General features: G+C 37.6%; 1 protein-coding gene across 1 annotated transcript in view; it reads left to right on the forward strand.

The window, feature by feature from the left end:
- Window positions 1–2206: 2206 nt before the first annotated feature.
- The window catches only part of LOC112044150 (calmodulin), a 36037-nt gene continuing 25725 nt past the window's right edge, over window positions 2207–12518 (forward strand). The window contains exons 1-2 of the mRNA XM_024079893.2: window positions 2207–2498; window positions 9620–9794. Of these exons, the coding sequence (XP_023935661.1) occupies window positions 2496–2498; window positions 9620–9794 (178 nt within the window). The 5' untranslated portion in view covers window positions 2207–2495. The remainder of the gene's footprint in view (window positions 2499–9619; window positions 9795–12518) is intronic.

The raw sequence follows: 12518 nt of genomic DNA on the forward strand, positions 1-12518 counted from the left end.
CCAATCCCAGAAACTACTGGTATATCTGAACTCTGTCCGATAGTCAATAATAAAAATATTTTATTGAGTTCTGCTCAAATATATACGTTTTATGGCCCACGACTCTTTTTTAACCGACTTCAAAAAAAGGAGAAGGTTCTCAATTCAACGCATATTTTGTTTAAAAGAGTATACTTCCAGATTGGTCCCATTTATTTTTCATAAAATTTTGTGTTAAATTGAAAATAACGACTAACTAACAATTAAATCATAATTTAAAATTCATTTATTTCAATTAGGCTTAGTTTACAAGCACTTTTGAAAAGTCAGGATTATGTCATAATTTAAATTAATCCAATGGTGGTAATAATAGTCGAAAACTTAAAATTAAAGTTACGAGGGTTCCAAACGCGCCTTGGTCCCACAACAAACTCAGCCAAAGTTTATTTTTTTTCGTTTACCACCATTTTAATGAACACTGTGAACTTTTTGAGAGACATTCCAGTGTCTCATGTGGTAGTTTATTATAGACAAACCTTCTTTTAAAATTGCCTATGTTTTTATGTACGTATACTAAATTCTCATATATATATTGACTATGCACAGTCATTATTTTTATTTCTTTGAATTTCTCTCATAACGACTCTGTATGCCCAATTTTATATATCGCACGAACAGCTCTCTTCTGCAGAACAAAATATATACTATCAATATCAGCAGCATTATAGTAAAAAACCTTAAGACATAATGCTGTGAAAAGTAGCTAAAATATACTAATAGTCTAGCAGTGTCTATGTCAATCATATGAAATTTTTTTTAACCGCATATATGCAGCTGAAATAAGTTTGTTCGAAAGATGAAGATTCAGGATTTAAAGTCTTGGCATCGCCTTCAAAGTGATCAGAAGGTAGCACATACGATGTTATTTTTCGCTTTTTAGTTTATTTTTGTAATTTTGAAGTCGGTTAAATTTTTTTGTTAAAAAGATTTTATTTCAGCTACAATTCGTTTTGGAAATAACAGCGGGTGCACAAAGTTCGTGATTAAACATGTGATCATTTAATTTCTAATGGTATGTGTTCGTATATGTATAGGTTTTAAATATTAAATTAACCTCTTCCACAAAAATTTAATGGTCGCGCCTTCTTAGTTCTTTCTGAACAACTGAACATTTCAAATCAAACTTCGGAACGAATTTTACAGCGCCATCTAGTTCAATAGTGAACCATTTTAGACAGATCGTAACTTGATCACAGATAACATTATACGAGTAATCAATATCGATTTTCAACATCGATGTATCATGACAAAGATTTAATAACTTCAGAAACTATTTTATTGATAAAAAAATATATAATATATATACAAATTGATGAAAAGTAAATAATTTACTAAATATTTTTTTTATTTCGCTACTGACCTATTGTTTAGATTATTAATAATCAATAATCAGATTAATATAGATTGACGACGTCAAGCGAGTCGCAGGTATTTGCTGGATGCAGGGGGCTCAATATTGTGATCTTTGGAAATCCCTATAAAAGGCTTATGTCCTGCAGTGGACGTCCATCGGCTGACATGATGATGATGATGATGATGAGATTAGTGTGAATAAACTAAATACGTTGATTATACTAAAGATTATAGGTCGCTATTAACTTATCAATAACTGAAAACAGTTTTTTTAAGATTACGATCTGTTATAAAATAATTATTGTCTAAAGAAGTATTTAGTAACTTTTAAAAAGCTAGTTTTTTAAAGTTTTGATAAAATTAAGGTTGAATTTTCAAATGGTAAGTAGATCTTTGTACTTTCTATGACTAAGAATAGAGTGACTTCCTGATATAAACTATAAGCAAAAACTACAATGTAAGTAGTTGTATTGTTGCATCGTGTCCTAGTAATGTGCATGTAGCGACGCATCGTTGTGTCAGCACAGCGTGAGGCGTCGCCAGCGACAAGCCTGCGCAGTCGGGCGGCGGCGTTATCTCGTTAGCGGCGGCACTGCGGCGGCGAACTGGGGCAGCGGGCGCTGGCAGCGGCGCGCCGGCCGGGTGTCGCCGCGGCGCTCGACTCGCGCGCGCGGGCCCCTCGCCGTGCGCCCCGCGGGCCGCAGTGACGCATTGCAGGTGCGCGGTGGCCAATCGGCGCGCGCCGGCGAACGCTCTACGCCGCCGCACCCGCCCGATATAAAACCGACTATCCTTTGCGGATCCGATCTAATCCCGTGCCGTGCGTCCCGAGAAATGGACTTGGACGTTCGAAACGTGCATTGAATCGAGACCGAGACGCGACCGAGTGAGAATCGAGTCGGTCATGATAGTGCGACGATTCGATTGAACGATTCCGAACGATTCGCGCGGCGCACGGAGCGAATCGCGGTTCAAGTTTCCCGGCGCGGCCGCTCGCGCGAGTGAGGGCGGCAGTATCGTTCTAACCGTCGGTCCGTGCGGTCGCTTTTGCGGCGTAGTCTGTGATTTTTAGTGTAGCTCCAGATAATCCAAGTTAATCTACAATGGTGAGTGTTCTTTCGTCAAAACGAAGCCACCAGTGCAATCGGGGGATCGTCTAGAGCCGTACGCTGGCTATATTTCTGGGTTTCGGTGCATCGGTGTTTACAGTGATGACGGCCTCCATTATTATTGTGATGGCCGTTTTTTACCGCATTGCGGATCGGCGCCAATGTCGACGTCTCTGAGCCGGACGGCCGGCGGCGGAGGCCCCGGGGCGCCGGGCGACGGAGGCCTCCGTCGGGAGCGGCGTTTGCGACTCGCCGAGCGACGTCGGTCGCCATAGTTCGCTAGGTGTAGCCTGTGCATGACGTCGCCGGCCAGGGCTGACGTGCTGCGTCCAGCGCCCGGCGCGGGGTCGCACAGGCCGGCGCGCCCCGCGGCCGGCGATCGATCGGCCGGGCGCACCTGTCAAGCGCCCGTTGACTCATCGCGTTGAGAGTATTCGCTCATACGCAATTCATTAAACGGGTTCCGTTAGCTTTCTTCGCCTAGATGCGAAAAGGAAAAGTCTCGCCTGGCACTAGGTCGTGCAGGGCCGGTGTCCCGGCGCAGCGAGCCGGTCCTGCGATGTATTTATACACCTATCGACTTCACTATGCTTTCCAATTCGACTTTCTGCGATGTTACTACGCGAAACGATAAGAATTCCACAAACATGTATGCGAGGTAAGTGCCTGTGCTAGCAGTAATCATTCAGCTCCTAAATTGGCAACATACTAAACTTAGTACTAATTAAATTACCGACATTAGACATTGTTGGTGTAAAATAACAATAGTTAGAAACCAGCAACACTAATGTTTAATAGTGCTATCTCTGGATACACATTCTATTGTGAATGAGCCAACATTCTACACTGGTGTGTCAGCATTATCCTATACCTTTAAACTAAATTCAATTGAAAATATTATCTAAATAGTCCATTGGCTAAAACAATCCACTGATACTTATATGCTTATGCTTTGTGGAAATTCTTATCACACTGTTTCTAATATAATATACCCAAAGGATTATATCAAGTTGATGGAATGAGATTGTATAATTTATAATTATTGGGTCTTCAACAGAATCAACTAAGCTTACATAATAGCTTATTATTTTTAATAATTGTATTTTTGTAACAATATATTTATTATTTCAATGACTACATAAATCTGTACCAAAATTGATAAGATAGGATGTCCGTTGTCATGTTAGCGGGCAATTGTGTCACTGTCACATGGCAACAGATGACTAACAGAGAGTAGAGTTGGAAAAATGCACAGAATGTGGTGATAATTGAAACAATAGGTACTGGCAATCAGGCAAGATAAACAATAATATTCATATACCAACTTTAGTCAGTAACTGACTCTATAACACTGATTCCTTTAAATTAATTGTATGCTAGTGTTGCCATGCTTAATGTTTCTAATTTATCCATGGGAACAGTATGTGTGGATGAGAAGTACCCTCTGTCCTTTTCCAATTATGCTGACATGTATGCAAAAAATTATGATAATTGGTGATGATGATTTATAGTATATTCATTTAATTTAATCATGAAAATTATAATAACTAATATAAAATGATGGCCAAAGATGCATAGAGACATTGGCTTTTATGTTTCTCTACACAAGAAGTAATTTAATTATTTTATGTAATGGTATACTGTAAAGAATGATTTAAAAAGAGCTACTATTGATTTTATTGTCTGCTCTTTTCAGCAGAAGCTGCTCTCTGTACTGTTGGTACAAATAGTTGTAAACTTAAAGCTTTGAAAGTCTCTTCTCTCTCCACTTTTTAAACATCTGTCAGCAGTCATTACAAACAGAAAACCCCAAATTTCAAACTGAGCTTTCATAGTAGGCCTATTTGGATATAACAAGTTAGGTAAACATTTTTGATCATTAAAAATAATTGAATAAAATAACCAATGACATAGTTAGTGATAAAGAATATGTTTGTATGCTTATTATTACGTATCAAACTAAAGTATGAGGAAAAAAACACAATGGGTTGCTAAATTTGCTCATGATTTAATTTAATTCAAATTTATCCTTTACTAAACAATATTTTGTCCTTTTGAATTATAATTATTTCTGAGCCATATAGGCAACAAATAAGTATACAATTACAAAAATATAGCTAAAAACTATAACTGCAAAACACAACTGGAAATTACGATAATACCCACAATAATACAACCCATATTATCATAAACAAGAGTCCTTACTCTATCTATTCCACTCCACATTTTATATCAGTAAGCCTGAGCAGTGGCATAGCATGTTTTGAAATGAAGTGAAATGAAAATTTATTATTTTCATTTCACTTCATTTTTTTTCAGTTTTTTTTTTATTTTTGCCTCTACAAGCAGCAGTGACAAGTCTGCTAGCCATTATTTTATCAGATACACACTTTAGGGGCCACTGTATCCCGGGGGTCATCGATATAGCTGATATGATGGTAGCTACATCCCTGAGCCTCAGTATAGATTTCATTCTTTAGTGCCTGTTGTCCTTTTCAGTTAGCTGTTGTGATTATTACTATCCTAAGCCTTCCAATCCACATTGGAGTGATGAGACTAACTCCAAACCCTTTGTTAGGCAGTTAGGCAAGTTAGTTTATGACCCAAATATAGGTAATTATTATATGTACATACATGATGCTTTGCCTCTGGTAGATGGACGTAGCGCAGCAAATTAGTGAATGTGTTCCTAGCTCTCTCCAGTTGATCCATCATGATCATGGATAGTAATCTGATACGGGCCACTGTAGAAGCATGTCCTGTGAAATGCTGTTATGATAAACTTATTGTCATTCAGTATTTAAAATCATGAAAGAAACAGTTTGTGAAAAATAAATCAATAGTAGGTATGCAGTAGAACATGCACTTCTGTACATAATATAAAAACAGAGAATATCTGTTGAAAAAATTTCTATTACTTAAAACATTACTTGAAATAATCAATTTGTGTCACTCCTCTAAAGTACCTAAACTTAGCAAATCAGTAATGATCTGAGAGCCTGTGAAATTTTTGTATTAGTAATGGGAAGTTCAAGACAAGTTTTCTCACATTGTTTTCAAGCTTGTCTTAAATACTTAGCCATAAATGTTTACCAGCTCTCTGAATATAGATAATAACTATGAAGATAGACATTAATTTAAAATTACTTGTTTTAATAAAGCAACTATTAAAATTGTTATCATTGAATTTAAATTTGGTCAATAAAGAATCAATGTTGCAAATCTACTTGTAGTTATGATATCATTTGTTAAGAGAATATGTTATGGAAGCCTTGCTGACTCACTCAGGGACATAAAACAATGCTAATGTAAAATTATAAAGGTTGCTTATGTCATGCTTTTGATAGGTAGGTAGAAATAGACACTTGCAGAATATTTCCCCTGTAAACCCATTTGAACTTCAATAACAAACACTCAATAATGAGTCAATAAAAGGACCAGATAGGCTGAAGTGCTTGTTCAGGCCTACATGCTCTGATTGCTGCAGCCACTTGAACCTATCAGCATTGCGTTCAATAGCCTTTTAAGGAATAACCTCACATTCTATAGATAAGCTTCAAGCCTTGTGTTTACTGCAGCGCTGAATCATTACAGGCTCAGTATTTGTACACTAGCAGGCACCACACTGTTTCAGTAGTTCCCGTTCTTGCAGGAATACTGGGATAAAATATAGCCTATAGCATTTTCACACAACAGTGAAAGAATTTATCAAATTTGTTCAGTAGTTTGAAGTCTATTCAATTCAAACAAACAAAACTGCTTCCTCTTTATAATATTAGTATAGACTAGCGGATGCCCGCGACTTCGTTCGCGTGAAACTCAATGTAAACTTTCAAATACCTCTACCCTACCCTACCCCTACCCTACCCCTACCCCTACCCCTACCCCTACCCTACCCTACCTCTACCGTACCCTAGCCTACCCTACACCTACCCTACCCTACCCGTACCCTACCCTACCTGTACCCTACCCTACCTGTACCCTACCCTACCTCTACCTTATGTTGAAATTTTTCCTGAATTTTGTTTGCTATAAACCTCACGGAGCCTGAGACCTTTCCAACGAATGCAAAACCGTGGAAATCGGTTCGTGCGTTCTGGAGTTATAGCGTCAGGAAGGAAAACCCGACTTATTTTTATATAGTAGATTATTATCATCATTATCAGGCGATGGACATCCGCTGCTGACCATTGATTCTTGTATGGACTTCCAAACACCACAGTCTGGAGCATGTATTTGTACACAATAATTAAAATACAAGTTAAACAGAAATACATATATAAGAAATACAAAATGCAGCATTACCATTACCTGCTGTTCTTATTTGAAGTATTTTTTTACATCCAATGTCATTTGGAAACCATTTCCAAAATAACTGTATTGTTATTTCACTAGTTAACAAATAAACAGACAAAAATGTTTAACAATAATCTTCACAGTGCTGGCTGTCTTGTGTTCTTAGATCAGGCTTATTGAGCTTCCCCAAATCTCTTGGTGCTCTATATTTGCTTCCAATATAGAGCTTACAAGAAATATGTAAAGAGTAAGCTAACAGCAATTTATTTGTTACAACTGAGACAAATATCTTAGAATTCCATGAATTCACCATGCCTTACCTGAAACTTAATTTTCAATATTGCATCATATTTATTCTTGTTTTATGGAAGCTACTAGAATGTGTTCCTACTCAAAGTGATCAAATTAGACTCTTGTTTATGGCTTCTTGTTGACACGATTTCATGACAACATTGTTGTGACGTCACGCCGGCAGTTACGTCATCCATGTTGCTCCTAACGTGTTAAGATGATCTGACATATTAGGCATTACATCATCATGTTATCAGTGACTCATGTATATGCTGATATCCCGATCATATAGCTTAGACCCACCGCGCTACTCCAATATGGATTGGCGTACTAAGATAAAGTTCAAGGAAGAGACTTCGAAAGGACGTCATTAATTTTTGTGTAGCATTTTTTTTTAACCTAGTCAAAAATCTTAATTGACTCTCGTACAAGTATTTTGTCCAGATTTATCTGCTATCCATCTGATCTAAAAAAATATACATCTGTTTACAAATTGGTTTGCAGGGAGAAGAACACGAGCGGTGAAGATGAGTGGTAACTTGTTCAAAGCGAATTCCTTAACCCTATACTCTTGGTCACAAATCCTGGGAAATCCAACGACGCCCACGAGAGTATTTCCGCCTATCTCTTCTGCTTCTGCCTTTCGGGCCCCTTCCGGCGATGCTTCTACGCTCGCGAACTGCGAACGCGAATGCTAAGATATTCATCTCCAGATTTTGGAACACATTAGTTGGATGGTTTAAAATTCGGTCATTGGGACCGTTATAGAATATTTTGAAACAATTATCGATATAGAAACATTTTTTATGTTTTAAATATTGATAAGCATAAGTATAATATATGATGCGCCCATCGATGTGGTGATAATATTTATTGTATCTCTGCAGTATTCGCTATCTGGAGAATACCGCAGTATGACGTGGCGAGCCAAGCAGTAATTACATTATAATCTCGCCTATCTTATCGTTATCACTGTTATCAGTTATCAGCGAGTCTGTGTATCTCTCATTAATTGCCACGCAGCAGTCGACGATTGAACCCTTGTATTCACTGTAGTTAGTGTAGAAAATAAGGAAAAATGGTTGTCACTGCGGTATGTTGATCATTGCTTTATTTTTCCGTCATCAGCCTATTTTTAACGGCTTTCAATAAAACGCAACATTGACATATCTATGGGAAAGGGAAGCTTTGATACACCACGCCGCTCAAATGTGGGTTGGTGGGATTAAGGTGTTAATGTTAGACTCTTGTCAATTAGAGTAATCAGAATAACAATGACAAAAGTTGCTCTCTGAGGCATGGAGTATCAACGGGTATGAGTTGATGCCCGTAGACGTTTTTAACTTATAGTTTATTACGGAAAATTATTTTCAGCTTAGGTTAGTGTTTATCTACTTTTCGCATGAAAACATAAAACGACTAGTTCGTCATCATATGCTACAAGTATCTAAATTCGTCTTACATTTGTCAAAAAGTCTCGAGACTTTTTTTATTTCAATAGCAACACTTAGTCATGGTTTGTTTTTTTTTTTTCGAATTTCGTATCACGTTCCTCAGGCACGTGTCCCATTAAAGTGAGGTGGAGTCTGACTGACGGCGTCGGTCTATTTTGTTGTATTTTTTAAATTATGTTGAGTTGTATTTATTGTGGTGTTACTTGTAATGTAATGATTGCCAAAACCAGGAATCCTAATGGAAGGAGCTCTTTTACAATTCCACGTGCAAGCTACACACAATCAAGTTTTACCCCACTGTGGGCAGTGAAACAAATATTATGTTTATGGTTACACGTGCGCTTCAAAATGAATGGTATACCTCGATTGTGTGTGATTGGATTTAAAAGAAAAGAATGAGGATGCATTATCCGAACCGAATTAGTATCGGTATCGGAACCCATCTCTAGGTCGAAATACGCAGCGATACGACTTATCGCGCCGAAATAGCTTGCGATTGCTTTAATATGCAGATAATAGTTGATACTACATGATAACAATGCGCAAGATTAGTAACTACATAGAAATTCTTTTACAAAATACAAGGCTCTACCCTATTAAAGAAAGTACCTACCTAATTACTATAGATATTAAATCCGTCAATATTAATAAACTTTAAAAACTGTATTCGAAACCTGAATACAGAAAAAATCATGTTAATCGACCTAGTGACCTCTGAGAACAATGCAAGCACACATACAAATGAAAATACCAATCAAATTGCAAGTGTCCGTTTTGTTTTTGAGGTTGGATGCCAACTTCCAAAGTGAATTATCTGACAGCTTTCTTTATGCATTTTGTATCAGGAATAAGTAATAACAATATCAACAAACATACAGGCACAAATATTCCGAAGTCCGAAAACAATACATCCTGCTCGTCAACCTGACGCATTAATCCTCATTGTGTACAACTCCATCAGCAACCACACCCTTTAGAGCGAAACACAGCAATGAGGCAGAAATATTCTCCGGTTAACTATGTCAAAGATCTCCTAAAAGAACCGTGTGATTAATGTTTGGTCATTTGTCGTTCCAGGCGGATCAGCTAACAGAGGAACAGATCGCGGAGTTCAAAGAGGCGTTCTCACTGTTCGACAAGGACGGCGACGGCACCATCACCACCAAAGAGCTGGGCACCGTGATGCGCTCGTTAGGACAGAACCCCACAGAAGCTGAACTGCAAGACATGATCAATGAAGTCGACGCGGACGGTGAGTGCACCATTCATCATCTGCGGCTTATTTTTAATAGCCCACTGTATTGCCAATCTTCATCAGATTATCTGTAGCCAGACTGCTTATAAAGGGGGACCCGAGATTAAAGTGTTAAAGATTTACTGTAAACATCACTAGCATGTGTCAGGATACTAGCCGGGATAGGACTGCTAATTGGTCTTTTCCGGAGCACGGTGTTACAGTATCACCAACTACGTAGGTCCGGGCTGCTACTGAGAATTTCTCGGATGAAGTATAAGCTCAAATATTTCATAGCCCAAAACTCGAACCCAGCACATCTGGTTCTACCACTGGACCAACAAGACATTTAGCATTTAGCTGCAGTCACTATTGTTATTTATGTAAGTTGAATTTGAATAGAAAAAATAATATTTGTGTTTACTTAGGCCTAAAAAGCTTGAACCTACAGTATACAGGCGGTAGTTACTAATATTAATTGAACTTTTTACGGGACGTCTGTGTTGGAGCGATCTGTATGTTTAGGCCATTCTCACTGAATGTCTGACGTGGCGCTTTGAGTTAAACGCTACAATATTTAGTTGGTAATCGTATGTTTCCACATTGATCATTTGTAGGTATGTAGGTGAAACACTATCGGCAATCGCGCCGTTATCGCCAGAGTATTTATTGTACCTACAGGGCAGCTACACGATAACCGATCAATGTCTAACGTTATCGCGTCGTGCTGCAAATATTCGCGTATAGTTAGCATATTTTATTTACTCCTACTAGTTCGTAAATTGGTGTTACAGGAGCGTTATTTCCCGAGAGTGTGGTTATTGTTAGTATTTTAATGTAAAATGAACATGTTATAAGTTAGCTTCAATAGGTAATTATTATCTGTTTATATGTAATATATAATCCCGTTATTAGTAGTTACAACTTTTGTATAATTAATAATTCTGCTGACAACAGAACGACCTTGTATTTTTATGTAACGTTTGTCTACTCGTATTATAGTATTTAAATTATGTGTAAGCGTTTTACGAAGACAAATAAACCCAAACTCGGCGGGGTTCCATAATTCGAAGTTCCTAATGGCGACTTCAGAGTTCCGACTAAACTCGTGATATCTTTTGATTTCATTGACCACGAAGATGATATATGTTACGCAAAAACGTACTTTACGAGTCTAATACATCCTCAGAGATTTCTAATTTAGTATACAAGATTATTAATTAAAAATGATGGTCATTATTTTTAAAATGTTTTTAAAAAAGCAACAAATTAACTTTTCGTAATATACTCGTAAATATATTCAAAACCACATTCTGTTCTGAAACGTGCATCTACTATCACAGACAAGAAATATAAAAGTGAAGCCGGGTGGCGTGACCCGGTGGGCGTGATGTATTCGCTACAATAACGTAGGCTGCCGTTTACATCGTATTTTATCTCCACTGTAAATATTTTTCATACTACCCGCAATAGCCAGAAAGCTATTGCGCCAATTTCAATTCCTACTCGATAAAAGTTGTTTTTTTAATACGTATTAATAATTTGTATCTTAAAGAACTACGTCCGGTTGAACGAGGTTCGTCAATGAAACTATCTGTAATTCTGTTGATGACAACTAAAGGGTAATGATGATTTTAGCGCCAGTCCACTTTCCCATGTCTTCCCGCACTCTTCCGTATAGTGCAGCCAGCGATTTGATCTGTAACGCTACTAGGTTGCATGATGGCCCATTATCTGTTGCTCTAGCCTCGCCTGCCGCCACACAACGTAATAATTTACACATAACTTAGCTGCCAATATGTCATAACGTCTATTATTAGCCGCATGGCGCCCGTTTTAAACTGTTTGATATTTATATATAATCATTCGCTGCATAATATCAACGGAGTATGTGCCAAATTATAAATTGTGTGCGCGATACCGCCGCCAGACAATATCAATAGCAGCTGCGGCAGTGAGGGAACACTGGACGCAATCAATTCCCTTCGATTTATGCTAAGCGTTTGATAGGGTCGATCATGATTTTTTTTTCAACTTTGCTACTTGTTTGTTGGACTGTAGTTGTACTAGACGTGCTATAATATAGTCATGTATTGAAAATGTTTACCTATGTGCATCTCGAGAATTTCATTTTATAGTAACTATATTACTATAAAATGAAATTCTCTAGTAACTAGCAAATATAAATATTCGAGTATAATGTAGTGTGCTAGCTGAACCGACATTATTGTCACAGACTCCATTCTATTCTGTTACATATGAAAAAAAAAAATATTCATAAGTATAGATTTTGACAACCACATCACCTAAACATAACCTACAGTTGATATTGGGGCTAAACTTGGAAAATTTCGTCAAAATTTCGGCAAAAAAATAATCATCGATCTCGGAATGTAAATCGGGAAAAGTTTATGAGAAACTAGTAGCAATCGGACTGTTACAATAAAATTCAAAAATAATTTGTCACTGGTAGGTAAATTGGTCTCACAATGATTTGTGGAATATTTAACAGTAGGAATGTATGTTATCGTATTGTTCAATGTAACAAAGCAATACAATGTATCGATGGTGACGGTTATTCTTTCACACTCGGTCGCTATCGCGCGAACTGAGCACGACGCAAATATCTTGGAATACATTAAATAAACACTTTTGTTGTACATTGTTAACCTTTGATTGTGTACCAGTCACGCGTTTGGGACTTGGGAGATTGCAGATAACACCTACCTACTAACTGCATAT

The sequence above is a fragment of the Bicyclus anynana genome, chromosome 13 (assembly GCF_947172395.1).
Source record: "Bicyclus anynana chromosome 13, ilBicAnyn1.1, whole genome shotgun sequence".
NCBI classification, from domain to species: Eukaryota; Metazoa; Arthropoda; class Insecta; order Lepidoptera; family Nymphalidae; genus Bicyclus; species Bicyclus anynana.